We start from the raw sequence: 27,992 nt of genomic DNA on the forward strand, positions 1-27,992 counted from the left end.
CCCACAGCCACCCCCCCCACCCCGGCAGATACGCCACAGCCGCCGCCCCCCCCCTCCACTGGCAGATATGCCCACAGCCACCACCCCACCCCACCCCCGGCAGATACGCCACAGCCGCCCCCCCGCTGCTGTGTAAACATCAGGGTGAGAATCAGATTACATATAAATCTGTTTAATAAAAAGGATTGTCCTGTGGGGGGCAGCACTGTACATAGCATCAGAGTCCGGGGTCCTCATCTATCCCACCACAGGGAGAGTAGGGATCAATGTAAGAGTCCAGAGCTGGGAGAGGAAGTCAATGGTGCTCCGGCCCAACATGCCAGGGGAGCGCTCACACCAGGGTCCCGCAGCGCTGCACCCGCTCACACCAGGGGCTCGCAGCGCTGGGCCCGCTCACACCAGGGGCCTGAAGCACTCCAGCCGCTCACATTGGGATCCATAACGCTGGGGTCACACCAGGGTCCGCACTCTGGTCACGCTGGGGTCACACCAGGGTCAGGAGCATCTTTTCCTTCTTTTTCCGTTTTCTCTTCTTTTCCTCGAACCTCTCGGTTGCATCAGCAAAAAACAGAATCTCTTCTTTGGCTTCGATCTCTCTCTTCAAGAACTGCAAGGCGGCCATGTTCACCCCCATTACATCCTGAGGAGGTCGGAGAGAGAGTCACAAGACGCACAGGAAATACATGGATTGACCAGGAAACCGCACGATCAGGGGACCTACCCGAACCTCCGACACCCGCGAGATGGTGCAGCTCTTTAGATCCTCCATGACGCCCAGCAGCATGTGGTTACTGGTGATCTCCCCAAAATGGATCCTGGTGACAGATCAGGAGAAAAGATGGAGATCAACGCCACGACCATGACACATTCACCCAAACAGGCTAGAGCTCCGCTGTATTGTCAGCCCCTAACACCCCATACAGTGGCCTCCAGTGCCTCTGCCCCCACAGAGCAAACACACAGCTCCCCCCGATATATCCAGCTCCTCTGCACCCCACTAGCCATGCATCATGTCCCACAGACCCCCCGACTAGTCACCCCAAAGTCTATACATGACCCTGAACCCCAGAACCCATCCAGGACAAACCTGAGCAAGAAAAAGAGGCAGCGGCAGATTAATTCCACATCCCGACTGCGCCGCATATAATCCCGGAAGAGGGTCAGCAGATCCGGGACGTAGGAGAATGGAAGGACCAGGAGAGACTCCTCCAGCTCGCTGCAGAGGAGACCGTACATTACAAACCAGAGGCCACACCACCGTCCCCCATAATGGCCACCTGACCCCACTGGTCAGGTGTGGGGAATCAGCACCAATTATAGTTTATAAAATCTGCTTAAACATTTTACAACTAAATCAGTGATAAAATCTGTGCTGTTCGGGTGCTGTAATACTCTGTGCGGCCACTAGATGTCAGTAATAAAGACTGTGTGCTGTCATACTATGTGCGGCCACTAGATGTCAGTAGTAAAAACCGTGTGCTGTCAATATTATGTGCGGCCACTAGATGTCACTGTACAAAACAATGGGCAGATGGAGCTGCTCCTCACATCGCCATCTAGTGTTACAATACTAGAATACAAGAGGAGCAGATAAGCCGAGCCATCAGGACTTCTGGTAACTTGGCGTTAGTTTCGGCACGTTCATGGGCGGCTCCTTCCTTCCTGCGCAGAACATTTGTCCTGGTTTTAATCTCTCTACTGCAGCACAGGAAGCCCAGGTGCCATCATTCAGGACTCACATGAGGCCACTTACCTGGAGCGCACCTTCTTTATCACATCCAGGACATAGTCAGCAGACTGTGGAGGAAGAGGAAAGGGTTAACACTTATTTATATAGCAGCATTGGTTCCATGGTGCTGTACATGAGAAGGGGTTACATACAAATTACAGATATCACTTACAGTAAACTAACAATCACAGACTGATACAGAGGGGAGAGGACCCTGCCCCGGGGGTCTAACATGCTACAGGATGGTGGGGAAGGAGACAGTAGGTTGGTGGGTTGCAGCAGCTCCGGTGTTGGTTGAGGTGATATCACTGGTAGTGGTGAGAGAGAAGGAGGCAGTGGGGTCATTGCAGGCTGGAGGCTTTCCTGAAGAGATGGGTTTTCAGGTTCCATCTGAAGGATCCAAATGTGGTTGATAGTCGGACGTGTTGAGGCAAAGAATTCCAGAGGATGGGGGCTATTCGGGAGAAGTCTTGGAGGCGGTTGGGTGAGGAGCGAATAAGTGTGGAGGAGAGAAGGAGGTCTTGGGAGGACCGGAGATTACGTGAGGGAAGGTATCGGGAGATTAGTTCAGAGACATATGGGGGAGACAGGTTATAGATGGCCTTGTAGGTCAGTATTAGTAATTTGAACTGGATACTCTGAGGGAATGGGAGCCAGTGAAGAGATTTGCAGAGGGGAGAAGGGGAGGAGTAGCGAGGAGAGAGATGAATTAGTCGGGCAGCAGAGATAAGGATGGACTGGAGAGGTGCGAGGGTGTAAGCAGGGAGACCACAGAAAAGGATGTTGCAGTAGTCGAGACAGGAGATGATGAGGGCATGCACAAGCATTTTAGTAGATTGAGGGTTGAGGAAGGGACGGATTCTGGAAATATTTTTGAGCTGGAGGCGACAGGAGGTAGATAGAGCTAGGATGTGTGGTTTGAAGGACAGGGCAGAGTCAAGGGTTACTCCGAGGCAGCGGACCTCTGGTAGGGGGAAAGCGTGATGTTACTAATTGTGATAGGTCGGGTAAAGAATATCTGTGAGAGGGGGGAAAGATGATGAGTTCAGATTTGTCCACATTGAGTTTGAGGAAGCGAGAGGAGAAGGAGGAGGATATGGCTGATAGACACTCTGGGATTCTGGACAGCAGAGAGGTGACGTCTGGGCCAGAGAGGTAGATCTGAGTGTCGTCAGCATAAAGGTGGTACAGGAATCCGTGGGACTTTATGAGTTGTCCCAGGCCAAGTGTATAGATTGAGAGGAGTAGGGGTCCTAAAACAGAGCCTTGAGGGACTCCAACAGAGAGAGGGTGGGATGAGGAGGTGGTGTGGGAGTGGGAGACGCTGAATGTGTGGTTGGAAAGGTATGAGGAGATCCAGGATCGGGCGAGGCCTTTGATGCCAAAGGAGGAGAGGATCTGTAGTAGGAGGCAGTGATCAACTGTGTCAAAGGCAGAGGACAGGTCTAGAAGCAGGAGTATAGAGTATTGTCCGTTAGCTTTGGCTGTAAGTAGGTCGTTAGTAATTTTGGTCAGGGCTGTCTCAGTGGAGTGATGGGGACGGAAACCAGATTGTAGATTGTCAAAGAGAAAGTTAGATGAGAGATGGGAGGAAAGTTCAGTGTGGACGTGCTGCTCCAGGAGTTTGGAAGCGAATGGGAGCAGCGATATTGGGCGATAGCTGGACATAGCGGATGGGTGGAGGGTTAAGCAGTGACATCACATATCCTTTGGCATTAATAAACGGCGGCGCAGCAATATAAAGTGTGCGGAGCTCACCGACACGGTCCCAAACGCCTGCAGGATCGGGTGGATCTTCCTGGGGAGCTGCAAGAAAAAGGAGTCGGTGAGCGAGATACTGGCGCCCCCTCTACTCCGCTCTGAGACCTCCTGCGTCCACGGCACACCCCATACCCCCCCCCCGGCGCACATGACACACCCATCCCCCTCTCCTGAGCACACGGCACACCCCATATCCCCGCTGCCGCTACATACATGTCCCCCCGTCCTAAACGCACACAGCACACCCATCCCCCCTCTCCTGTGTCACAAACTGTCTGCACTCCACCCACACACATAGCACACCCATCCTGCCTCCCGAGCACACGGCACACCCATCCCCCCTCTCCTGTGTCGCACACTATCCACACCCCCCTCCCACGCACACAGGACACCTGTCCCCCCTGAGCACAAGGCACATACATGTCCCCCCCCCCGTCCAAAATGCACACAGCAGACCCGTCCCCTCTTCTGTGGCACACTATGTCCACACTCCCCCACACACTTAGCACACCTGCCCCCCCCCTCCTTCTCCTGAGCACACAGCACACCCGTCCCCCCCAGTGCACATGGCACACACTTATTCCCCTCTCCCACGCACATGCCCGTCCCCAACCCCCCTCCCCCCCACGCGCACACGGCACACCTGGCCTCCCCCCCGTGCACATGGCACACGATCGTCCCCTCCTCTCCTGTGTCGCACACTGCCCGCACTCCCCCGTGCATACGGCACACCTGTCCTCCCCCCTTGTGTCACACACTGTCTGCCCTCACCTCTTTGCCCGCCGCTCGGCACAGCGCCGTATACTCCGCCACTTTGCTGCTCTCCTCTCGGTGCAGCTCCACGGCCTCCATGATCCGCTCCGTCTGGGAGGACACGACAGGTTAGTGACGGTATCTGACACACATGGCAGTGCTCGGTCGCTCGTACACTCACCGCTTTCACCGTCTCGATGGTCTTCTTCCCGGCCAGCGCGGCTTCTCCCTCCTTCTCCCCGGCGACCTGTGGAGAACAAGCAGTGATCAGTCCCGAGCGGAGCCATGGAGGGGCGGAGCCATGGAGGCGCGGAGCCATGGAGGGGCGGAGCGTTCGGTACTCACCACCGGCAGCACGCCCGTCCCCACACTTTCCTCGAATTCGGCCTCACGTTGCTGAAACAACAGGAGAATAATGAGGTTTATCACAGTGATCAGCGATGGCCGCCACCGCTCGACGCCTCACCATCTCCTGCTCCTCCTCTAGGACCAGCGGCTCCCTCGTCCTCTCCCACAGGCGCAGCGACTTGTCATGCGACGAGGACACAATATGGTCGCCACTGGGGCTGACTGCCAAACACCAGACCTCTCCATGATGGCCCTGGAACAGAACCCACATCAGATGCTCCGCCCCCAGCACAAGCCCCTCCGATTATGCAAATGAGCAGACCCCCTCACTGAGCTCACCTCCAGGGTCTGCACCTGCTGGAACTTGTCTGCGTCCCACTGCTTCATCTTCCGGTCCTTCCCAGCGCTGAAGAAAAGGTGCGTCTGGGGCACGAACTGCAGGAACATGACGCTGCGGAAAGAGCGGAGGATACAGAGGGGGCCGCGGAGAGAGTGGAGGAGAAAGAGGGGACAAGCAGGGTGTACAGAGAGGGGACAGCGGGGTTGTACGCAGAGAGAGTCGTGGATATATATGGCTACTCTCTTTCCCAAGGCCCACATGCCTGGTGCCTCAGGGTGATCCTCAACGACTCTGCCCTCTCTTTCAAGCCACTTATCCCAGCCCTGGTCTCCTCCTGCCGACTCCAACTCAAAAACATTTCCCGGAGCCGTTTCATGACCAATAAACCACAAAAACACTAGTGCACGCCCTCATCATCTCCCGCCTCGACTACGGCAACCTCCTGCTCTGTGGGCTCCCCTTTAACACTCGCGCCCCTCCAATCTATTCCACACTCTGCTGCCCGACTAATCCACCTGTCTCCCTGTTATTCCCCGGCCTCTCCCCTCTGTCAATCATCCACCTGTCCCCCCGCTATTCCCCGGCCTCGCCCCTCTGTCAATCATCCACCTGTCCCCCGCTATTCCCGGGCCAGTCCCCCCGCTATTCCCCGGCCTCTCCCCTCTGTCAATCATCCACCTGTCCCCCCACTATTCCCCGGCCTCTCCCCTCTGTCAATCATCCACCTGTCTCCCCGCTATTCCCCGGCCTCTCCCCTCTGTCAATCATCCACCTGTCCCCCCGCTATTCCCCGGCCTCTCCCCTCTGTCAATCATCCACCTGTCCCCCCGCTATTCCCCGGCCTCTCCTCTCTGTCAATCATCCACCTGTCTTCCCCGCTATTCCCCGGCCTCTCCCCTCTGTCAATCATCCACCTGTCCCCCCGCTATTCCCCGGCCGGTCCCCTCTGTCAATCATCCACCTGTCCCCCCGCTATTCCCCGGCCGGTCCCCTCTGTCAATCATCCACCTGTCCCCCCGCTATTCCCCGGCCTCTCCCCTCTGTCAATCATCCACCTGTCCCCCCGCTATTCCCCGGCCTCTCCTCTCTGTCAATCATCCACCTGTCTTCCCCGCTATTCCCCGGCCTCTCCCCTCTGTCAATCATCCACCTGTCCCCCCGCTATTCCCCGGCCGGTCCCCTCTGTCAATCATCCACCTGTCCCCCCGCTATTCCCCGGCCGGTCCCCTCTGTCAATCATCCACCTGTCCCCCCGCTATTCCCCGGCCTCTTCCCTCTGTCAATCATCCACCTGTCCCCCCGCTATTCCCCGGCCGCTCCCCTCTGTCAATCCCTGCATTGTCTCCCCATTACCCAAAGACTCCAGTTCAAAACCCTAACCATGACATACAAAGCCATCCACAACCTGTGTCCTCCGTACATCTGTGACCTCGTCTCCCGATACTTTCCTGCACACAACCTCCGATCCTCACAAGATCTCCTTCTCTACTCCCCTCTTATCTCCTCTTCCCACAATCGCATACAAGATTTCTCCCGTGCTTCCCCCCTACTCTGGAACTCTCTACCACAACATATCAGACTCTCGCCTACCATGGAAACCTTCAAAAGGAACCTGAAGACCGACCTCTTCCGACAAGCCCATAACCTGCAGTAACCACTGATCCACCAAACCGCTGCACGACCAGCTCTACCCTCGCCTACTGTATTACCACCCATCCCTTGTAGACTGTGAGCCCTCGCGGGCAGGGTCCTCTCTCCTCCTGGACCAGTCGTGACTTGTATTGTTTAAGATTACTGTGCGTGTATGTATTATGTACACCCCTCCTCACATGTAAAGTGCCATGGAATAATTGACACTATAATAATTAAATAATAATATATAGAGAGAGGGTCGGGAGCTGTGGGGGGTGCGTAGGAGGGGACGGCCTCCACATGGGGGTCTTATCTCGCTCACCTGTCATCATGGCCGAACATTGAGCGGTGACAATCCCCAAAGTCCAGGCCCCAGATCTTGATGTTGCGATCAGCTGATCCGGTGACGATAATGCTGCTATCCTATAGGAGAACACTCAGCGATCACATGACAGCCCTGGACTGACCCCTCCCCCAAAGAGACCCGCCCCCGCGGTACTTACATGCGAGATGTCCATACACAGGACGGGCAGCTTGTGTCCGTACAGCGAGAGGAAGAACTGAAAGACAAGACGGCAGTGACAACCGGAGCCAGCGGGGGACGGGGGGACAGGACCGGAGCCAGCGGGGGACAGGACCGGAGCCAGCGGGGGACAGGACCGGAGCCAGCGGGGGACAGGACCGGAGCCAGCGGGGGACAGGACCGGAGCCAGCGGGGGACAGGACCGGAGCCAGCGGGGGACAGGACCGGAGCCAGCGGGGGACAGGACCGGAGCCAGCGGGGGACAGGACCGGAGCCAGCGGGGGACAGGACCGGAGCCAGCGGGGGACAGGACCGGAGCCAGCGGGGGACAGGACCGGAGCCAGCGGGGGACAGGACCGGAGCCAGCGGGGGACAGGACCGGAGCCAGCGGGGGACAGGACCGGAGCCAGCGGGGGACAGGACCGGAGCCAGCGGGGGACAGGACCGGAGCCAGCGGGGGACAGGACCGGAGCCAGCGGGGGACAGGACCGGAGCCAGCGGGGGACGGGGGGACAGGACCGGAGCCAGCGGGGGAGGGGGGAGAGGGACAGAATCAGAGCCAGCGGGGGAGGGGGACAGAACCAGAGCCAGCGGGGGGAGGGGGGCCGGGTCAGAACCAGCTGGGGAGAGGGGACGGAAACAGGACCATAGCCGGCGGGGGATGGGAACAAGGACAGGACCAGAGCCGGCAGGGAGACGGACAGAACCAGATCCAGTGGGGAGGGGAACGAAGACAGAACCGGAGGTGGAACGGGGACAGGACCAGAGCCGGATGGGAAGAGGGGACAGGGACAAGACAGGAGCTGGTGGGGGGCAAACTGTCACATCCAGATGTATGGGTGCAGCGGTGACTGACAGACATTCCCCCCCGGGGGGCGCACCACCTCGCTGACCCCCGTAATCCCATTACCTTCAGCGAATCCACGTAGAAGATCTTCACGGTGCAGTCCAGCAGGGACGCAGCCAGGAGCCGCCCGTCCGGACTGAGCCGCACGCACAACACGTCCTCGTCCATCTGCAGCACCCGGCTCTGCTTCACCGAGAGACGGCGACTGCAGACACAAGACAACTCCCATCGTCCTCAGTGCACAGTGTCTACCATCACTCCCGCCAGCACTACTCCTCCCATCGTCCTCAGTGCACAGTGTCTACCATCACTCCCGTCAGCACTACTCCTCCCATCGTCCTCAGTGCACAGTGTCTACCATCACTCCCGCCAGCACTACTCCTCCCATCGTCCTCAGTGCACAGTGTCTACCATCACTCCCGCCAGCACTACTCCTCCCATCATCCTCAGTGCACAGTGTCTACCATCACTCCCGCCAGCACTACTCCTCCCATCATCCTCAGTGCACAGTGTCTACCATCACTCCCGCCAGCACTACTCCTCCCATCGTCCTCAGTGCACAGTGTCTACCATCACTCCCGCCAGCACTACTCCTCCCATCATCCTCAGTGCACAGTGTCTACCATCACTCCCGCCAGCACTACTCCTCCCATCGTCCTCAGTGCACAGTGTCTACCATCACTCCCGCCAGCACTACTCCTCCCATCGTCCTCAGTGCACAGTGTCTACCATCACTCCCGCCAGCACTACTCCTCCCATCCTCCTCAGTGCACAGTGTCTACCATCACTCCCGCCAGCACTACTCCTCCCATCATCCTCAGTGCACAGTGTCTACCATCACTCCCGCCAGCACTACTCCTCCCATCATCCTCAGTGCACAGTGTCTACCATCACTCCCGCCAGCACTACTCCTCCCATCATCCTCAGTGCACAGTGTCTACCATCACTCCCGCCAGCACTACTCCTCCCATCATCCTCAGTGCACAGTGTCTACCATCACTCCCGCCAGCACTACTCCTCCCATCATCCTCAGTGCACAGTGTCTACCATCACTCCCGCCAGCACTACTCCTCCCATCATCCTCAGTGCAGTGTCTACCATCACTCCCGCCAGCACTACTCCTCCCATCATCCTCTGTGCACAGTGTCTACCATCACTCCTGCCAGCACTACTCCTCCCATCATCCTCAGTGCACAGTGTCTACCATCACTCCCACCAGCACTACTCCTCCCATCATCCTCAGTGCACAGTGTCTACCATCACTCCCGCCAGCACTACTCCTCCCATCATCCTCTGTGCACAGTGTCTACCATCACTCCTGCCAGCACTACTCCTCCCATCATCCTCAGTGCACAGTGTCTACCATCACTCCCACCAGCACTACTCCTCCCATCGTCCTCAGTGCACAGTGTCTACCATCACTCCCGCCAGCACTACTCCTCCCATCATCCTCTGTGCACAGTGTCTACCATCACTCCCGCCAGCACTACTCCTCCCATCATCCTCAGTGCACAGTGTCTACCATCACTCCCGCCAGCACTACTCCTCCCATCATCCTCAGTGCAGTGTCTACCATCACTCCCGCCAGCACTACTCCTCCCATCATCCTCTGTGCACAGTGTCTACCATCACTCCCACCAGCACTACTCCTCCCATCATCCTCAGTGCACAGTGTCTACCATCACTCCCGCCGGCACTACTCCTCCCATCATCCTCAGTGTCTACCATCACTCCCGCCAGCACTACTCCTCCCATCATCCTCTGTGCACAGTGTCTACCATCACTCCTGCCAGCACTACTCCTCCCATCATCCTCAGTGCACAGTGTCTACCATCACTCCCACCAGCACTACTCCTCCCATCATCCTCAGTGCACAGTGTCTACCATCACTCCCGCCAGCACTACTCCTCCCATCATCCTCTGTGCACAGTGTCTACCATCACTCCTGCCAGCACTACTCCTCCCATCATCCTCAGTGCACAGTGTCTACCATCACTCCCACCAGCACTACTCCTCCCATCGTCCTCAGTGCACAGTGTCTACCATCACTCCCGCCAGCACTACTCCTCCCATCATCCTCTGTGCACAGTGTCTACCATCACTCCCGCCAGCACTACTCCTCCCATCATCCTCAGTGCACAGTGTCTACCATCACTCCCGCCAGCACTACTCCTCCCATCATCCTCAGTGCAGTGTCTACCATCACTCCCGCCAGCACTACTCCTCCCATCATCCTCTGTGCACAGTGTCTACCATCACTCCCACCAGCACTACTCCTCCCATCATCCTCAGTGCACAGTGTCTACCATCACTCCCGCCAGCACTACTCCTCCCATCATCCTCTGTGCACAGTGTCTACCATCACTCCCGCCAGCACTACTCCTCCCATCATCCTCAGTGCACAGTGTCTACCATCACTCCCGCCAGCACTACTCCTCCCATCATCCTCAGTGCAGTGTCTACCATCACTCCCGCCAGCACTACTCCTCCCATCATCCTCTGTGCACAGTGTCTACCATCACTCCCACCAGCACTACTCCTCCCATCGTCCTCAGTGCACAGTGTCTACCATCACTCCCGCCAGCACTACTCCTCCCATCATCCTCTGTGCACAGTGTCTACCATCACTCCTGCCAGCACTACTCCTCCCATCATCCTCAGTGCACAGTGTCTACCATCACTCCCACCAGCACTACTCCTCCCATCGTCCTCAGTGCACAGTGTCTACCATCACTCCCGCCAGCACTACTCCTCCCATCATCCTCTGTGCACAGTGTCTACCATCACTCCCGCCAGCACTACTCCTCCCATCATCCTCAGTGCACAGTGTCTACCATCACTCCCGCCAGCACTACTCCTCCCATCATCCTCAGTGCAGTGTCTACCATCACTCCCGCCAGCACTACTCCTCCCATCATCCTCTGTGCACAGTGTCTACCATCACTCCCACCAGCACTACTCCTCCCATCATCCTCAGTGCACAGTGTCTACCATCACTCCCGCCGGCACTACTCCTCCCATCATCCTCAGTGTCTACCATCACTCCCGCCGGCACTACTCCTCCCATCATCCTCACCTGCTTTGTGTATCGGTGTCGTCATTCACAAGTTCAAATTCCCAGAACTTCACGCACTTGTCAGCGCCCCCAGTGGTGAATCCGCGCTATGGCACAGGAGAAGGTCAGTACTGTGTTGGTCAGACTACAACCCTCAGCATTCAGTGACCGCTCCTTACCTGGTCAGGTGACAGCGCAATGGACCATACGGCGCCATCGTGAGCGTCTACGGCGTCCAGCTCTGTCCCAGACGACAGATCAAAGAGCTGCAGCTTCCCAGACTGAAAAAGACAACGAAAGTGAGGGACGTTTGGGGTGAGGGACCAGGATCTTGTCATGTGACCATTACACAAGGCCAGCATGACCCCTGACCCCACTGCACAGGTCACAGTCTCAGGCGTAGCCAATAAGAGGCAGAATATGGAGAGGGTATCGGACCTCTGGCTCCCGCAGCTGCCCCTCCCCTCTGGAGCCGGTCATGTGACCATGTACGCACCTTGGTGCCGACTATGACGTGTCTGTCTCCCGGGACGAAGAGTGAGCAGAGCGCGTAGTCACAGGCCATGGTCCGGATACACTGCAACGTGGACCTGCAGGCAGAGATGGCGGGACGTCACTGTGCCGCACTGTTAGCTCTCAGGCGCAGCTCCGGGCGGTGAGTAGTGAGCGTACAGTGCCCTGCTGCAGGTTAGTGCAGCTCTGGGGGTGAGTAGTGAGTGCTGCATTGTGCTCTGTTGCAGGTGAGTGCAGCTCGTGCTGCACTGTGCTCTGCTGCAGGCGAGTGCCGCTCTGGGGGTGAGTAGTGAGTGCTGCATTGTGCTCTGCTGCAGGTGAGTGCAGCTCTGGGGGTGAGTAGTGAGTGCTGCATTGTGCTCTGCTGCAGGTGAGTGCAGCTCGTGCTGCATTGTGCTCTGCTGCAGGCGAGTGCAGCTCTGGGGGTGAGTAGTGAGTGCTGCATTGTGCTCTGCTGCAGGCGAGTGCAGCTCTGGGGGTGAGTAGTGAGTGCTGCATTGTGCTCTGCTGCAGGTGAGTGCAGCTCTGGGGGTGAGTAGTGAGTGCTGCATTGTGCTCTGCTGCAGGTGAGTGCAGCTCTGGGGGTAAGTAGTGAGTGCTGCATTGTGCCCTGCTGCAGGTGAGCGCAGCTCTGGGGGGTGAGTAGTGAGTGCTGCATTGTGCCCTGCTGCAGGTGAGTGCAGCTCTGGGGGTGAGTAGTGAGCGTACAGTGCCCTGCTGCAGGTGAGTGCAGCTCGTGCTGCATTGTGCTCTGCTGCAGGTGAGTGCAGCTCTGGGGGGTGAGTAGTGAGTGCTGCATTGTGCTCTGCTGCAGGTGAGTGTAGCTCTGGGGGTGAGTAGTGAGTGCTGCATTGTGCTCTGCTGCAGGTGAGTGCAGCTCTGGGGGTGAGTAGTGAGCGTACAGTGCCCTGCTGCAGGTGAGTGCAGCTCGTGCTGCATTGTGCTCTGCTGCAGGCGAGTGCAGCTCTGGGGGTGAGTAGTGAGTGCTGCATTGTGCCCTGCTGCAGGTGAGCGCAGCTCTGGGGGTGAGTAGTGAGTGCTGCATTGTGCTCTGCTGCAGGTGAGTGCAGCTCTGGGGGGTGAGTAGTGAGTGCTGCATTGTACTCTGCTGCAGGTGAGTGCAGCTCTGGGGGTGAGTAGTGAGTGCTGCATTGTGCTCTGCTGCAGGTGAGTGCAGCTCTGGGGGTAAGTAGTGAGTGCTGCATTGTGCCCTGCTGCAGGTGAGCGCAGCTCTGGGGGGTGAGTAGTGAGTGCTGCATTGTGCCCTGCTGCAGGTGAGTGCAGCTCTGGGGGTGAGTAGTGAGCGTACAGTGCCCTGCTGCAGGTGAGTGCAGCTCGTGCTGCATTGTGCTCTGCTGCAGGTGAGTGCAGCTCTGGGGGGTGAGTAGTGAGTGCTGCATTGTGCCCTGCTGCAGGTGAGCGCAGCTCTGGGGGTGAGTAGTGAGTGCTGCATTGTGCTCTGCTGCAGGTGAGTGCAGCTCTGGGGGGTGAGTAGTGAGTGCTGCATTGTACTCTGCTGCAGGTGAGTGCAGCTCTGGGGGTGAGTAGTGAGCGTACAGTGCCCTGCTGCAGGTGAGTGCAGCTCGTGCTGCATTGTGCTCTGCTGCAGGTGAGTGCAGCTCTGGGGGTGAGTGCAGCTCGTGCTGCATTGTGCTCTGCTGCAGGTGAGTGCAGCTCTGGGGGTGAGTGCAGCTCGTGCTGCATTGTGCTCTGCTGCAGGTGAGTGCAGCTCTGGGGGTGAGTAGTGAGTGCTGCATTGTGCTCTGCTGCAGGTGAGTAGCTCTGGGGGTGAGTAGTGAGTGCTGCATTGTGCTCTGCTGCAGGTGAGTGCAGCTCTGGGGGTGAGTAGTGAGTGCTGCATTGTGCTCTGCTGCAGGTGAGTGCAGCTCTGGGGGTGAGTAGTGAGTGCTGCATTGTGCTCTGCTGCAGGTGAGTGCAGCTCTGGGGGTGAGTAGTGAGTGCTGCATTGTGCTCTGCTGCAGGTGAGTAGTGAGTGCTGCATTGTGCTCTGCTGCAGGTGAGTGTAGCTCTGGGGGTGAGTAGTGAGTGCTGCATTGTGCTCTGCTGCAGGTGAGTGCAGCTCTGGGGGTAAGTAGTGAGTGCTGCATTGTGCCCTGCTGCAGGTGAGCGCAGCTCTGGGGGGTGAGTAGTGAGTGCTGCATTGTGCCCTGCTGCAGGTGAGTGCGGCTCTGGGGGTGAGTAGTGAGCGTACAGTGCCCTGCTGCAGGTGAGTGCAGCTCGTGCTGCATTGTGCTCTGCTGCAGGTGAGTGCAGCTCTGGGGGGTGAGTAGTGAGTGCTGCATTGTGCTCTGCTGCAGGTGAGTGCAGCTCTGGGGGTGAGTAGTGAGCGTACAGTGCCCTGCTGCAGGTGAGTGCAGCTCGTGCTGCATTGTGCTCTGCTGCAGGCGAGTGCAGCTCTGGGGGTGAGTAGTGAGTGCTGCATTGTGCCCTGCTGCAGGTGAGCGCAGCTCTGGGGGTGAGTAGTGAGTGCTGCATTGTGCTCTGCTGCAGGTGAGTGCAGCTCTGGGGGGTGAGTAGTGAGTGCTGCATTGTACTCTGCTGCAGGTGAGTGCAGCTCTGGGGGTGAGTAGTGAGTGCTGCATTGTGCTCTGCTGCAGGTGAGTGCAGCTCTGGGGGTAAGTAGTGAGTGCTGCATTGTGCCCTGCTGCAGGTGAGCGCAGCTCTGGGGGGTGAGTAGTGAGTGCTGCATTGTGCCCTGCTGCAGGTGAGTGCAGCTCTGGGGGTGAGTAGTGAGCGTACAGTGCCCTGCTGCAGGTGAGTGCAGCTCGTGCTGCATTGTGCTCTGCTGCAGGTGAGTGCAGCTCTGGGGGGTGAGTAGTGAGTGCTGCATTGTGCTCTGCTGCAGGTGAGTGTAGCTCTGGGGGTGAGTAGTGAGTGCTGCATTGTGCTCTGCTGCAGGTGAGTGCAGCTCTGGGGGTGAGTAGTGAGCGTACAGTGCCCTGCTGCAGGTGAGTGCAGCTCGTGCTGCATTGTGCTCTGCTGCAGGCGAGCGCAGCTCTGGGGGTGAGTAGTGAGTGCTGCATTGTGCCCTGCTGCAGGTGAGCGCAGCTCTGGGGGTGAGTAGTGAGTGCTGCATTGTGCTCTGCTGCAGGTGAGTGCAGCTCTGGGGGGTGAGTAGTGAGTGCTGCATTGTACTCTGCTGCAGGTGAGTGCAGCTCTGGGGGGTGAGTAGTGAGTGCTGCATTGTACTCTGCTGCAGGTGAGTGCAGCTCTGGGGGTGAGTAGTGAGCGTACAGTGCCCTGCTGCAGGTGAGTGCAGCTCGTGCTGCATTGTGCTCTGCTGCAGGTGAGTGCAGCTCTGGGGGTGAGTAGTGAGTGCTGCATTGTGCTCTGCTGCAGGTGAGTGTAGCTCTGGGGGTGAGTAGTGAGTGCTGCATTGTGCTCTGCTGCAGGTGAGTGCAGCTCTGGGGGTGAGTAGTGAGTGCTGCATTGTGCTCTGCTGCAGGTGAGTAGCTCTGGGGGTGAGTGCAGCTCGTGCTGCATTGTGCTCTGCTGCGGGTGAGTGCAGCTCGTGCTGCATTGTGCTCTGCTGCGGGTGAGTGCAGCTCGTGCTGCATTGTGCTCTGCTGCGGGTGAGTGCAGCTCGTGCTGCATTGTGCTCTGCTGCGGGTGAGTGCAGCTCGTGCTGCATTGTGCTCTGCTGCGGGTGAGTGCAGCTCGTGCTGCATTGTGCTCTGCTGCGGGTGAGTGCAGCTCGTGCTGCATTGTGCTCTGCTGCGGGTGAGTGCAGCTCGTGCTGCATTGTGCTCTGCTGCGGGTGAGTGCAGCTCGTGCTGCATTGTGCTCTGCTGCGGGTGAGTGCAGCTCGTGCTGCATTGTGCTCTGCTGCGGGTGAGTGCAGCTCGTGCTGCATTGTGCTCTGCTGCGGGTGAGTGCAGCTCGTGCTGCATTGTGCTCTGCTGCGGGTGAGTGCAGCTCGTGCTGCATTGTGCTCTGCTGCGGGTGAGTGCAGCTCGTGCTGCATTGTGCTCTGCTGCGGGTGAGTGCAGCTCGTGCTGCATTGTGCTCTGCTGCGGGTGAGTGCAGCTCGTGCTGCATTGTGCTCTGCTGCGGGTGAGTGCAGCTCGTGCTGCATTGTGCTCTGCTGCGGGTGAGTGCAGCTCGTGCTGCATTGTGCTCTGCTGCAGGTGAGTGCAGCTCGTGCTGCATTGTGCTCTGCTGCAGGTGAGTGCAGCTCGTGCTGCATTGTGCTCTGCTGCAGGTGAGTGCAGCTCGTGCTGCATTGTGCTCTGCTGCAGGTGAGTGCAGCTCGTGCTGCATTGTGCTCTGCTGCAGGTGAGTGCAGCTCGTGCTGCATTGTGCTCTGCTGCAGGTGAGTGCAGCTCGTGCTGCATTGTGCTCTGCTGCAGGTGAGTGCAGCTCTGGGGGTGAGTGCAGCTCGTGCTGCATTGTGCTCTGCTGCGGGTGAGTGCAGCTCGTGCTGCATTGTGCTCTGCTGCGGGTGAGTGCAGCTCGTGCTGCATTGTGCTCTGCTGCGGGTGAGTGCAGCTCGTGCTGCATTGTGCTCTGCTGCGGGTGAGTGCAGCTCGTGCTGCATTGTGCTCTGCTGCGGGTGAGTGCAGCTCGTGCTGCATTGTGCTCTGCTGCGGGTGAGTGCAGCTCGTGCTGCATTGTGCTCTGCTGCGGGTGAGTGCAGCTCGTGCTGCATTGTGCTCTGCTGCGGGTGAGTGCAGCTCGTGCTGCATTGTGCTCTGCTGCGGGTGAGTGCAGCTCGTGCTGCATTGTGCTCTGCTGCGGGTGAGTGCAGCTCGTGCTGCATTGTGCTCTGCTGCGGGTGAGTGCAGCTCGTGCTGCATTGTGCTCTGCTGCAGGTGAGTGCAGCTCGTGCTGCATTGTGCTCTGCTGCAGGTGAGTGCAGCTCTGGGGGTGAGTAGTGAGTGCTGCATTGTGCTCTGCTGCAGGTGAGTGCAGCTCTGGGGGTGAGTAGTGAGTGCTGCATTGTGCTCTGCTGCAGGTGAGTGCAGCTCTGGGGGTGACTGCCGCCCCCCGTCTTACCTGTTCCAGATCTTCACGGACTCCGCAGACGCGGACAGGACGGCGATGTTGTCAGAGCTGAACGCCGTAGTCCGGACATCGGTGCGGTGACCCCCCAGTGTCAGGCGAGACGTCTTGGTGGTCTGTGCGCTCCCGGCTTGGGTGGGCTCGGCCAGCACGGAGAAGACCTCCACACTATTGTTCAGCAGCAGGACCACCAGCTTCAGCTCCCCCTTAGCAGAGAGGAGCAGGTCACATGACCTGTGGGGGCAGAGGTGGCAGCGGTCAGTGGTGGCGGACGGCGGGCCGCCGATGGGGAGGGGATGGGGGGCACTTACTTGATCTTCGAGGAGGCCTTAATGCTGGCGACTTTCACCATCTCGTCCTGCAGCGTCTGCTCCACGTGCGGTGCCGCCGCCTCCTGCCCGTCAGTCTGTCTGCAGCACAAGAGCAGCGAGCATGAGACACCGCCTGACAGCCACGTGCGGCCCCCGCGATGTAGCGGGGGCCTCCTGCCCAGCAGTGTTGTCATGGGGACAATCACCGACCTCAATCTCTACACAATGTATCGCTCCAGGAAAAGAGAAGGATCAGGCCAAAACCCGCTCCAGTGTTGGGTACACAGCTCCCGGACAGAACTAGGCGTCTCCTAGGTAACAGACTACAAACGACCCCCGCGGTGAAAACAGTCAGCAGCGCAAAATCCGACCTGGCGAGATCGTCTGCAGCCATGGAAACGCACTAATCTGCATAACAGCTGTGAACACAAAACGGAGGATCACAAACCGCGGACCCCAAACACCGTCATCTACAGGGGGATCCAAGTATCCGACCCGCGGCTGATCCCGCAGTTTCCCCCCTACACAGGATGGAGAGGGCGGTAATCGTTATCGTAGGTGACGTCACCTGCGAGAATCTGACGGTAAAATCCCGGCGGTCACACTGCAGCACTGTCACATAATCCGCACTCTATAGCACAAGAAAAGTATTGGATTCAATAGAAAATCAGAACTTGGTATTTGGTGCAGAAACCTTTGTTTGCAGTTACAGAGGTCGGACGTGTCCGGTGGTTCTTCACCAGGTGTGTACACACTGCAGCAGGGATTTTGGCCCCCTCCTCCATACAGATCTTCTCAAGATCCTCCAGGTTTCGGGGCAGTCATTGGGGAACATTGCGTTTCAGCTACTCCAGAGATTTTCTATTGGGTTCAGGTCTGGACCCTGGCTAGGCCGCTCCTTAGGTCCCCTGCCTGTGTGTTTCGGGTCATTGTCATGCTGGAAGACTCAGCCACGACCCATCTTCAATGCTCTGAGGGAAGGAGTTTGTTGGCCAAAATATCGCAATACATGACCCCATCCATCCTCCCTTCAATACGGTGCAGTCATCCTGTCCCCTTTGCAGAAAAACACCCCCAAACTATGATTTTTTTTTTCCCCCCACCATGCTTCATGGTTGGGATGGTGTTCTTGGGGTTATGCTCCTTATTCTTCTTCCAAACACAGTGAGTGGAGTTGATATCAACAAGTTCTATTTTGTTCTCATCTGACCACATGGCCTTCTCCCATGTCTCCTCTGGATCATCCAGATGGTCATTGGTGAACTTCAGACGGACCCGGACATGTGCTGGTGTGAGCAGGGGGACATTGTGTGTTCTGCAGGATTGTAATCCATGACGGCGTAGTGTGTTACTAATGGTAATGTTTGAGACTGTGGTCCCAGCTCTCTTCAGGTCAGTGACCAGGTCCGCCCGTGTAGTCCTGGGCTGAGTCCTGACCTTTCTCAGAATCATCCGTACCCCACCAGGAGAGATCCTGCATGGAGCCGCAGACTGAGGAAGACTGACAGTCCTCTTGTGTTTCTTCCATTTTCTATTAATTGCGCCAACAGTCGTTGCTTCTCACCAGCTGCTGCCTGTTGTCCTGTAACCCATCCCAGCCTTGTGCAGGTCTACAGTTCTGTCCCTGGTGTCCTGAGACAGCTCTTTGGTCTTGGCCATGGTGGAGAGCTGGAGTGTGATTGAGTGTGTGGACAGGTGTCTTCTATAAAGGTGATGAGTGCGGAGTAGGAGGCTTCCTACAGAAAGAGTAACAGGTCGGTGATCAAATACTAATTATGTAACAATCCTGCAGTGAGACCTCCGGGATTTACCGTTAGGTTCTGTCTCTCACAGGTGAATTCACCGACGACAACAATTACCGACCTCTCCATTCTGTGTAGGGGGAAACTGCGGAATCAGCAGCGGAGCAGACACTTACTATCCTGACTGTATGCGGTGTATTACTCCAGACACAAACCAGCCAGAGAACGTGATCCCAGAATATGTACTCCAGAGCTGCAATCATTATGTTACCAGACACTGGAATCAGGAAACATTAACCCATTGTCCACTCCCTACCCCAGAATAGTGAGTGCAGCTCTGGAGTATAATACAGGATGTAACTCAGGATCAGTAATGTAATGTACACAGTGACTGCACCAGCAGAATAGTGAGTGCAGCTCTGGGGTATAATACAGGATGTAACTCAGAATCAGTAATGTAATGTATGTACACAGTGACTGCACCAGCAGAATAGTGAGTGCAGCTCTGGAGTATAATACAGGATGTAACTCAGGATCAGTAATGTAATGTATGTACACAGTGACTGCACCAGCAGAATAGTGAGTGCAGCTCTGGGGTATAATACAGGATGTAATTCTCTATTCTTCCGACAGGTATGTCCATCCACCCAGCTCTCCTGCTCTCCTGCTGTCTGTCTATGAAGGACACACAGTGCATCACCCAGCTTTGCACATAGACTTGCCTCTGCACCTAGCATTCACATGGTATGCCTTTCAGCTAACCCCAGCTTACCCCAGTGTTATTTATGACCTTGTTTACTCTGGCTTGATCTTATACATATTGTCCACTCTTAATTGTCTGGCCACGATGAGCAGAGACCACTCCTCTCTGCTTCACACCTGACTGCACTTAGTTGTACATATATTGCAGAGTACAAGTCTGCATAGACTTCAGTCTGCATTGTGATTGCTATAAGTGTGTGCTAGAAGTGTGAAGATTAATTTAAGAATTAAAACCAGAATTGAACCAGAAGGGAACTGAAGGTAACTGGACACAGTCACTGTAAACAATGTTTGTTTGTTTTCACTTTCACCCCAATAATCCTTCACTTTCTGCTAATTCCCCTAATCCCTACTCCTAGTAAGGAACTGTTCATCTCTTCTTCAATCCTCCCCATCCACCTCACCTCCGCCTCAAAACTGTTCCTTAACATACAATCCTCTGTCTCCAAACACAGACAGCCCCCTCATGCGCTCTCCTGCTCCCACCTGCTAACACTTTCTCTGCTCCTTCTCACTGCTGGTGATATCTCTCCAAATCCTGGTCCTCCTCACCACATTCCCACAGTCATTTCTACCTCCCATCCACGCTCTATCACAACCTTCCGTAACCTCTCCAACCTTATACCCATTCACCCAGCCCCCGCTTCCCCAGTCCCACTAACAGGAGCTCTGTGGAACGCTCGCTCTGTCTGCAACAAGCTTTCCTACATCCATGATCTTTTTGTTACTACCAAACTTTCCTTCCTCGCCATCACCGAAACCTGGCTCACCCCTTCTGACACAGCCTCTCCTGCTGCACTTTCGTATGGTGGCTTCCACCTTTCTCACACCCCCCGCCCCAGCAGCAAACATGGTGGAGGAGTTGGTTTTCTCCTGTCAGATACCTGCTCCTTCACCCCAATCCCACTGCCACCCTCTGTTACCCTCCCTTCCTTTGAGGTGCACTCTGTGCGCATCTACTCCCCCTCCAACTGGCTGTCATCTACCGCCCCCCAGGGCCAGCCACCACCTTCTTTGACCACTTCACCACCTGGTTACTTCATTTCCTTTCCGCCGACATCCCTACCATCATCATGGGCGACTTCAACATCCCCATTGACACTTCCCTCTCAGCTGCCACTAAACTTCTATCTCTCACTTCCTCCTTCGGCCTCACTCAATGGTCTTCTACAGCCACCCACAAAGATGGCCACACACTGGACCTCATCTTCACCCGCCTCTGCTCCCTATCTAACCTCTCTAACTCACCCCTTCCTCTCTCTGACCACAACCTGCTCACATTCTCTTCCCTCTTCACTCCATGTCTACAATCCTCACCCCACAAACTTTCACACCCTCGCAGGAATCTTAAACACCTTGACCTACACTCATTCTCTGAATCCCTCCTCCCTCTTACAGATATAAGTTCCTTACACAATGCGGATGACGCTGCCGCTCTATATAACACCACAATAGCTGTAGCTTTGGAATCCGCTGCCCCACTTACACATACCAAAACTCGCAAAATCAACAGACAGCCCTGGCACACCAGCCTGACCAAAGAGCTGAGGCGAGCTTCCAGGGCTGCTGAGCGCAGATGGAAAAGATCCCACTCCAACGAGCATTTCATCGCATTCAAACAGTCCCTCACTACTTTCAAGACCACACTCACCACAGCTAAACACACCTACTTCTCATCTCTCATATCCTCCCTGTCTCACAACCCTAAACAGTTATTCAACACCTTCAATTCCTCCGTCCCCCAGCACCTCCTCCCTCCCCACTCATCTCAGCTGAAGACTTTGCCTCATTTTTCAAGCAGAAAATTGATATCAGGGACAGTTTTGGTCAACAACCCCCAGAGCCCTTCCTCCCGACTTCCCAGCCCTCCACCTTCAAAACCAACTTCTCCACCATTACAGAAGATCGACTCTCCACTCTACTCTCAAGATCACATCTCACCACCTGTGCACTCGACCCGATCCCATCCCACTTCATCCCAAACCTCACCACAGTCTTCATCCCAACCCTAACCCATCTCTTCAACCTATCACTAACAACTGGTGTTTTCCCCTCAAGCTTTAAACATGCCTCCATCACACCTATCCTCAAAAAGCCCTCTCTTGACCCATCCTCTGTATCTAGCTATCGCCCTATATCACTTCTCCCATACGCCTCCAAGCTACTGGAACAACACGTCTACCTTGAACTGTCCTCCCATCTCTCTTCTTGCTCCCTCTTCGACCGCTTACAATCTGGCTTCCGGTCACACCACTCCACTGAAACTGCCCTTACTAAGGTCACCAATGACCTCTTAACCGCCAAGAGCAAGCGACACTACTCTGTCCTCCTCCTCCTGGACCTGTCGGCTGCCTTTGACACAGTGGACCATTCCCTATTATTACAGACCCTCTCATCCCTCGGCATCACAGACTTGGCCCTATCCTGGATCTCATCATACCTAACGGACCGGACATTCAGCGTCTCCCACTCACACACCACCTCCTCACCTCGCCCCCTATCTGTCGGAGTCCCACAAGGTTCAGTCCTTGGGCCCCTGCTGTTCTCTATTTACACCTTTGGCCTGGGACAGCTCATAGAATCTCATGGCTTTCAGTATCATCTTTATGCTGATGACACACAGATCTACATCTCTGGACCAGATATCACCTCCCTACTAACCAGAATCCCTCAATGTCTGTCCACTATTTCATCCTTCTTCTCCGCTAGATTTCTGAAACTCAACATGGACAAAACAGAATTCATCATCTTTCCCCCATCTCACGTGACCCCCCCCCTACGAACCTATCAATTACAGTCAATGGCTGCCCACTCTCCCCAGTCCCACAAGCTCGCTGCCTCGGGGTAATCCTTGACGCTGATCTCTCCTTCAAACCACATATCCAAACCCTTTCCACTTCCTGCCGACTTCAACTCAAAAATATTTCACGCATCCGTTCATTCCTCACCCAAGAATCTGCAAAAACCCTAGTCCATGCCCTCATCATCTCTCGCCTTGACTACTGCAACCTCCTGCTCTGTGTCCTCCCCTCAAACACTCTCGCACCCCTCCAATCTATTCTAAACTCTGCTGCCCGACTAATCCACCTGTCCCCCCGCTATTCCCCAGCTTCTCCCCTCTGTCAATCCCTGCACTGGCTCCCAATTGCCCAGAGACCCCATTACAAAACCCTAACCATGACATACAAAGCCATCCACAACCTGTCTCCTCCATCTGTGACCTCGTCTCCCGGTACTTTCCTGCACGCAACCTCCGATCCTCACAAGATCTCCTTCTCTACTCCTGTCTTATCTCCTCTTCCCACAATCGCATACAAGATTTCTCTCGCGCATCACCCCTACTCTGGAACTCTCTACCACAACATAGCAGACTCTCACCTACCATGGAAACCTTCAAAAAGAGCCTGAAGACCCACCTCTTCCGACAAGCCTACAACCTGCAGTAACCACCGATCGACCAAACCGCTGCACGACCAGCTCTACCCTCACCTACTGTATTATCACCCATCCCTTGTAGATTGTGAGCCTTCGCGGGCAGGGTCCTCTCTCCTCCTGTACCAGTTATGACTTGTATTGTTTAAGATTATTGTACTTGTTTTTATGTATACCCCTCCTCACATGTAAAGCGCCATGGAATAAATGGCGCTATAACAATAAATAATAATAATAATGTAACTCAGGATCAGTAATGTATGTACACAGTGACTGCACCAGCAGAATAGTGAGTGCAGCTCTGGGGTATAATACAGGATGTAACTCAGGATCAGTAATGTAATGTATGTACACAGTGACTGCACCAGCAGAATAGTGAGTGCAGCTCTGGAGTATAATGCAGGATGTAACTCAGGATCAGTAATGTAATGTATGTACACAGTGACTTCACCAGCAGAATAGTGAGTGCAGCTCTGGAGTATAATACAGGATGTAACTCAGGATCAGTAATGTATGTACACAGTGACTGCACCAGCAGAATAGTGAGTGCAGCTCTGGAGGCCTATTTGTCTACATCACTTACTTCGTCTTCTTCTTGGCTTTCTTCAGTTTCCTTTCCATTTTCTTGGCAATTTCCTCCTTATTTAGGACACAGAAAACTTCCAGCATCGAGTCCGTTCCCTGTAAGAGAAAGATGTGAGGAGCCCAATCAGGTCTTAAAGGGACGGTCACCTTATCTATAGCAGTCAGTACTGGGCAGAGGTTTGGAGCAGAGAGGGTTGTTGCCTTATGGTTCCGATAGTGACAAGTGGGTGGGGCTTAGGTTTATCATTAAAGTGCACATGGGTTCATGGCGCCCGTCCGGGGCGGCATGGTAACCACAGGAGCTCACATGGCAGGCCAGGAAGCGCCTCGTCCGGTCCACCGCCAGCGTCACCACTCGGTCCCGTCCTTCTCTCATGATGGAGCCGTAGCGCTGACACGTCAGGATGCGCTGAAGACAAAGATACAGACGGCGATTACATCAGACCTCGGCCGCCGCACTCCCTGCGCCGTGACAGCGCCGTACCTGCTCCGTGGCCTCCTCTTCGGCCTCCTCACTCCCGGCCTCTTCTGTGGGACCCTTCGTTTTTTTCAGCCGAGGTTCGTCCGATTCTGAAGTCTGTGCAGGAACGATAAGAGCGATGGCTGATTGTTGGCAGCCGCCTGACACCGACTGCGTGACCGCCACGTACAGCCGCAGCGACCTGCACTGGTCGGGCAGGGAGACCGTGCCGCCACCTTCACGGGCTGACGCCGGGCGGGTGATGCCGGGGCACTCACCTCACTGATGTAGGACACGGTCCAGGCCCGCAGCTCGCTGTCCGCAGATCCCGTCAGTATCCGCCGCTCGTCCGCCAGCAGGGCGAGTCCCCAGACCTGATAACCAGAGAACGGTCACATGACCAGAGCCGCCACCTTGGAACCTATGTGCACATTTTACCATGCAGCGCCCCCTATAGACACAGTGGTATCTGCATTACGCTGGACGTCGCAGTAGAGGGGTCGCACTGTGCCACGAAGGGTCCTGCGACCACGACCCCGCCGTCCAGTCATCCACCGATGCGCCATGACTGTCACATACCCAGGACCGTCCCCCTGACCCGCAGGAGCGCCCCCATTATTCGTGGCCCGTACCTCTGAGCGATGTCCCACCATGGTCCGGAAGCAGTGCTGCGTCTCCAGGTCCCACCACTTCACCAGGGCGTCTTTACCGCTGCAGGGACAAGAGGGCGCAGGGTGAAAGCTGCGCAGGTGTTGGGCCGCGCAAGACGCGTGTGACCCCAGGCTGCCCCTGGAGTCGAGGGGTGGGAAACCCCTGAAATTAAGGCCGTACACAGGGCAAGGGCGGCCGCTGGGCTGAACATTTCTGCTCCGTCTCCCCTATAATCAGGTCATCACGCCGCCCCGTTCTCCCTTCTATGGGTGAAGGGAAAACCCCCATTCCTTTATTGCTGGATACTTCGCCCTCACCCTGCGGAGTCACTGCTCTCGGTATTATTTGGGGGTCCGGCCCCTGTTACCGCCACTGCAGAGGGCGCGGACACACCTCCTACGCTAGTCCCGCACCCCATGTACTTGCCGCTGCCCCCTCCCGGGGGGCCCTTTTGGCGACGCTCCCCCCCCCCCGGGGGCCCTTTTTGAACCCCCCCCCCCGGGGCCCTTTTGGCGACGCTCCCCTCCCGGGGGCCCTTTTGGCGACGCTCCCCCCCCGGGGGCCCTTTTGGAACCCCCTCCCGGGGGCCCTTTTGGCGACGCTCCCCTCCCGGGGGCCCTTTTGGCGACGCTCCCCTCCCGGGGGCCCTTTTGGCGACGCTCCCCTCCCGGGGGCCCTTTTGGCGACGCTCCCCTCCCGGGGGCCCTTTTGGCGACGCTCCCCTCCCGGGGGCCCTTTTGGCGACGCTCCCCTCCCGGGGGCCCTTTTGGCGACGCTCCCCTCCCGGGGGCCCTTTTGGCGACGCTCCCCTCCCGGGGGCCCTTTTGGCGACGCTCCCCTCCCGGGGGCCCTTTTGGCGACGCTCCCCTCCCGGGGGCCCTTTTGGCGACGCTCCCCTCCCGGGGGCCCTTTTGTCGCCACCCATCGGCCAGTACCTGGTGAGCAGGAGGTTCCTGTCGCTCAGGATCAGCGCCTGCGTCACCGCGTCCTTGTGCCCCTTCAGCCGGTACAAGCCGCATTCATTAATGATGTCCCAGACGATGACGTCCGTGTCCTGCGGGGAAGGAGGGAGGACGGTCAGGAGCTACAAGGGGCACCAGCCCAGCAGGGCGCACAGAAGCCTAGATCTCAGGTCTGAGAGGACAAAGCCTCCACTGCGAAGGTCATCACGCACCGTCCTGGGACGCAAACACTAATATGGATTATTATTTTCATCCCTGGAGATCAGCTTTAGGCCCCCAGACCCCCAGGGACAACGGTACACATCCAGCGCACTGGGAGATCAGAGATGGAGACACCAAGAAGGTCATTAATCAGTCTGCTACTAGAGGTGTGCAGACCACCAGGGTCATCATTTGTAAAGTTACAAGACCACCAGAGAACTGATGTAACACATCTGGTAAATCACAAGAAGCCATGAGGTGACACCAGGGACGTCCTTCACCAACATCTGAGAGATTACTTTACACCACCGGCCCACCAGGATAATGACTCGTGCCAGCAGAGAAGAGCAATGACCTCACTGGATGTCCGAGGAGGGCCAGGGACACCGGGACACTATTACCCCACCGGCCCACCAGGATAATGACTCATGTACCAGCAGAGAGGAGCAGGAGCCTTTCAGGATGCTGAGACCTTATTAAACGACCACCAGGATCACAGCTCTTAGTCACGGGGGCTTGTGATTGCCCATGGGGTCTAGGATGTGCTGAAAACCCCAAGACACCATAGAACAGACCACCAGGGCTGCACTGCATGACTGACCGATGCGGACCATCATATGTGCATCCTGATAACCCCCGATATACAGTCACCCCCAGTATACAGCACCTTGGAGCCGGACACCAGGCGGCCGCCCAGCTGGTCGTAGGTCAGGGTCGTCACGGCCGCTTTGTGCCCGTTGAAGGTGACGCCGCTCTCTCCGCTCAGCAGACTGAAGATTCGGATGGAGCCGTCTTCATACCCCACCGCCAGTGCCAGGCCGTCGGGGGAGGGGCGCAGCTGCGTCACCTCCGGCTTCTGTCCACGTAGGATGAGCACCTGTAGGGAAGAGCGCGGGTGTCAGGGGCCACAAGCGCAGGGGCCCGAGGAGCACAAGGCACGGAGGCTTACCTTCTCGCCCTTGCGGGTGTCCCAGATGAAGACGTGTTCGCAGGCCCCTACGGCCACATATCGCCCCTTCTCACCCCGCAGGGAGACGTAGCACACATTGCACTTCAAACCCGCGACCACCCCAAAAACGGCGGAAGCCGCGTAGCGGAGGTACTGCCGGGTGAGGCCCATGGCTGCAAGAAGAAGGGTCACTGCATGAGAGGCGGAGGAGGGGGCCGCGAGGGGAGAGAGAGAGGGGGGGGGGCGCGCGGACGGGAAGAGGGAAGGGGGGCGCGCGGACGGGAAGAGGGAAGGGGGGCGCGCGGACGGGAAGAGGGAAGGGGGGCGCGCGGACGGGAAGAGGGAAGGGGGGCGCGCGGACGGGAAGAGGGAAGGGGGGCGCGCGGACGGGAAGAGGGAAGGGGGGCGCGCGGACGGGAAGAGGGAAGGGGGGCGCGCGGACGGGAAGAGGGAAGGGGGGCGCGCGGACGGGAAGAGGGAAGGGGGGCGCGCGGACGGGAAGAGGGAAGGGGGGCGCGCGGACGGGAAGAGGGAAGGGGGGCGCGCGGACGGGAAGAGGGAAGGGGGGCGCGCGGACGGGAAGAGGGAAGGGGGGCGCGCGGACGGGAAGAGGGAAGGGGGGCGCGCGGACGGGAAGAGGGAAGGGGGGCGCGCGGACGGGAGGAGGGAAGGGGGGCGCGCGGACGGGAGGAGGGAAGGGGGGGCGAGCGCGGGGAAGGAGGGGGGCGAGCGCGGGGAAGGAGGGGGGCGAGCGCGGGGAAGGAGGGGGGCGAGCGCGGGGAAGGAGGGGGGCGAGCGCGGGGAAGGAGGGGGGCGAGCGCGGGGAAGGAGGGGGGCGAGCGCGGGGAAGGAGGGGGGCGAGCGCGGGGAAGGAGGGGGGCGAGCGCGGGGAAGGAGGGGGGCGAGCGAGGGGAAGGAGGGGGGCGAGCGCGGGGAAGGAGGGGGGCGAGCGAGGGGAAGGAGGGGGGCGAGCGAGGGGAAGGAGGGGGGCGAGCGAGGGGAAGGAGGGGGGCGAGCGAGGGGAAGGAGGGGGGCGAGCGAGGGGAAGGAGGGGGACGAGCGAGGGGAAGGAGGGGGACGAGCGAGGGCGACAGTCGTGATGAGGGGGGAGATCATGCGGAGAGGGGCACGCGCTGAGGAAGTGATTTAGGGGCGCACGGATATGGGAGTAACACGTGTAATGTGAGCAGATAAGAGACTGACCCGGCGAGGAGCAGACCCCGCACACGGGTTACAGGGGGTGTCCAGCAGCTGTCAGGGGCACACGGGGCCGTGTAACACCGGGTATCGGGCACAGCAGCCTCCGCTCTCACCGGCTCTTCTCTCCCGATCGTCGCTGCTCCAGGATCAACCACGTGTTCACGGCGCATGCTCAGTGTAGCGCGAACCATTTCCTGAGGCGCATGCGCTAAAC

The 27,992-nt window shown here is 57.4% G+C and overlaps 1 protein-coding gene across 2 annotated transcripts; it reads right to left on the minus strand.

The window, feature by feature from the left end:
* Positions 1–156: 156 nt before the first annotated feature.
* Positions 157–27,985, minus strand: WDR3 (WD repeat domain 3). 2 transcript variants are annotated; one of them, XM_073551019.1, is made up of 27 exons: positions 27,892–27,985; positions 26,579–26,751; positions 26,297–26,506; positions 25,402–25,520; positions 24,448–24,526; positions 24,094–24,189; positions 23,840–23,932; positions 23,663–23,764; positions 23,354–23,451; positions 16,835–16,933; positions 16,518–16,757; positions 11,485–11,578; positions 11,168–11,269; positions 11,010–11,095; positions 7,997–8,138; positions 7,067–7,123; positions 6,886–6,986; positions 4,931–5,042; positions 4,710–4,844; positions 4,589–4,639; positions 4,425–4,490; positions 4,262–4,354; positions 3,488–3,535; positions 1,754–1,797; positions 1,088–1,216; positions 722–815; positions 157–640 (listed from the first exon to the last, which is right to left on the minus strand). In XM_073551019.1, the coding sequence occupies exons 2-27, from the start codon at positions 26,747–26,749 to the stop codon at positions 485–487; spliced, it is 2,817 nt and encodes a 938-aa protein (XP_073407120.1). In that variant the 5' UTR covers positions 26,750–26,751; positions 27,892–27,985; the 3' UTR covers positions 157–484. The 2 variants fall into 2 exon arrangements, with proteins under 2 accessions (XP_073407120.1, XP_073407119.1); XM_073551018.1 differs by having other exon boundaries at positions 27,782–27,967.
* Between the last annotated feature and the right edge of the window lie 7 nt (positions 27,986–27,992).

The sequence above is a fragment of the Dendrobates tinctorius genome, unplaced genomic scaffold, assembly GCF_039654945.1.
Source record: "Dendrobates tinctorius isolate UK_male_01 unplaced genomic scaffold, ASM3965494v1 ptg000172l, whole genome shotgun sequence".
Classification (NCBI taxonomy): Eukaryota; Metazoa; Chordata; class Amphibia; order Anura; family Dendrobatidae; genus Dendrobates; species Dendrobates tinctorius.

What these genes read in the sequence shown, in the direction of transcription:
- WDR3 (XM_073551019.1), bottom strand. Translation starts at nt 26,749, where the DNA reads ATGGGCCTCACCCGGCAGTACCTCCGCTACGCGGCTTCCGCCGTTTTT. An exon ending in TGGTGGGACATCGCTCAGAG is followed by an intron (nt 24,190 to 24,447) that starts GTACGGGCCACG and finishes TCTGGTTATCAG; the next exon opens with GTCTGGGGACTCGCCCTGCT. An exon ending in ATAAAGAAGGTGCGCTCCAG is followed by an intron (nt 1,217 to 1,753) that starts GTAAGTGGCCTC and finishes TCTCCTCTGCAG; the next exon opens with CGAGCTGGAGGAGTCTCTCC.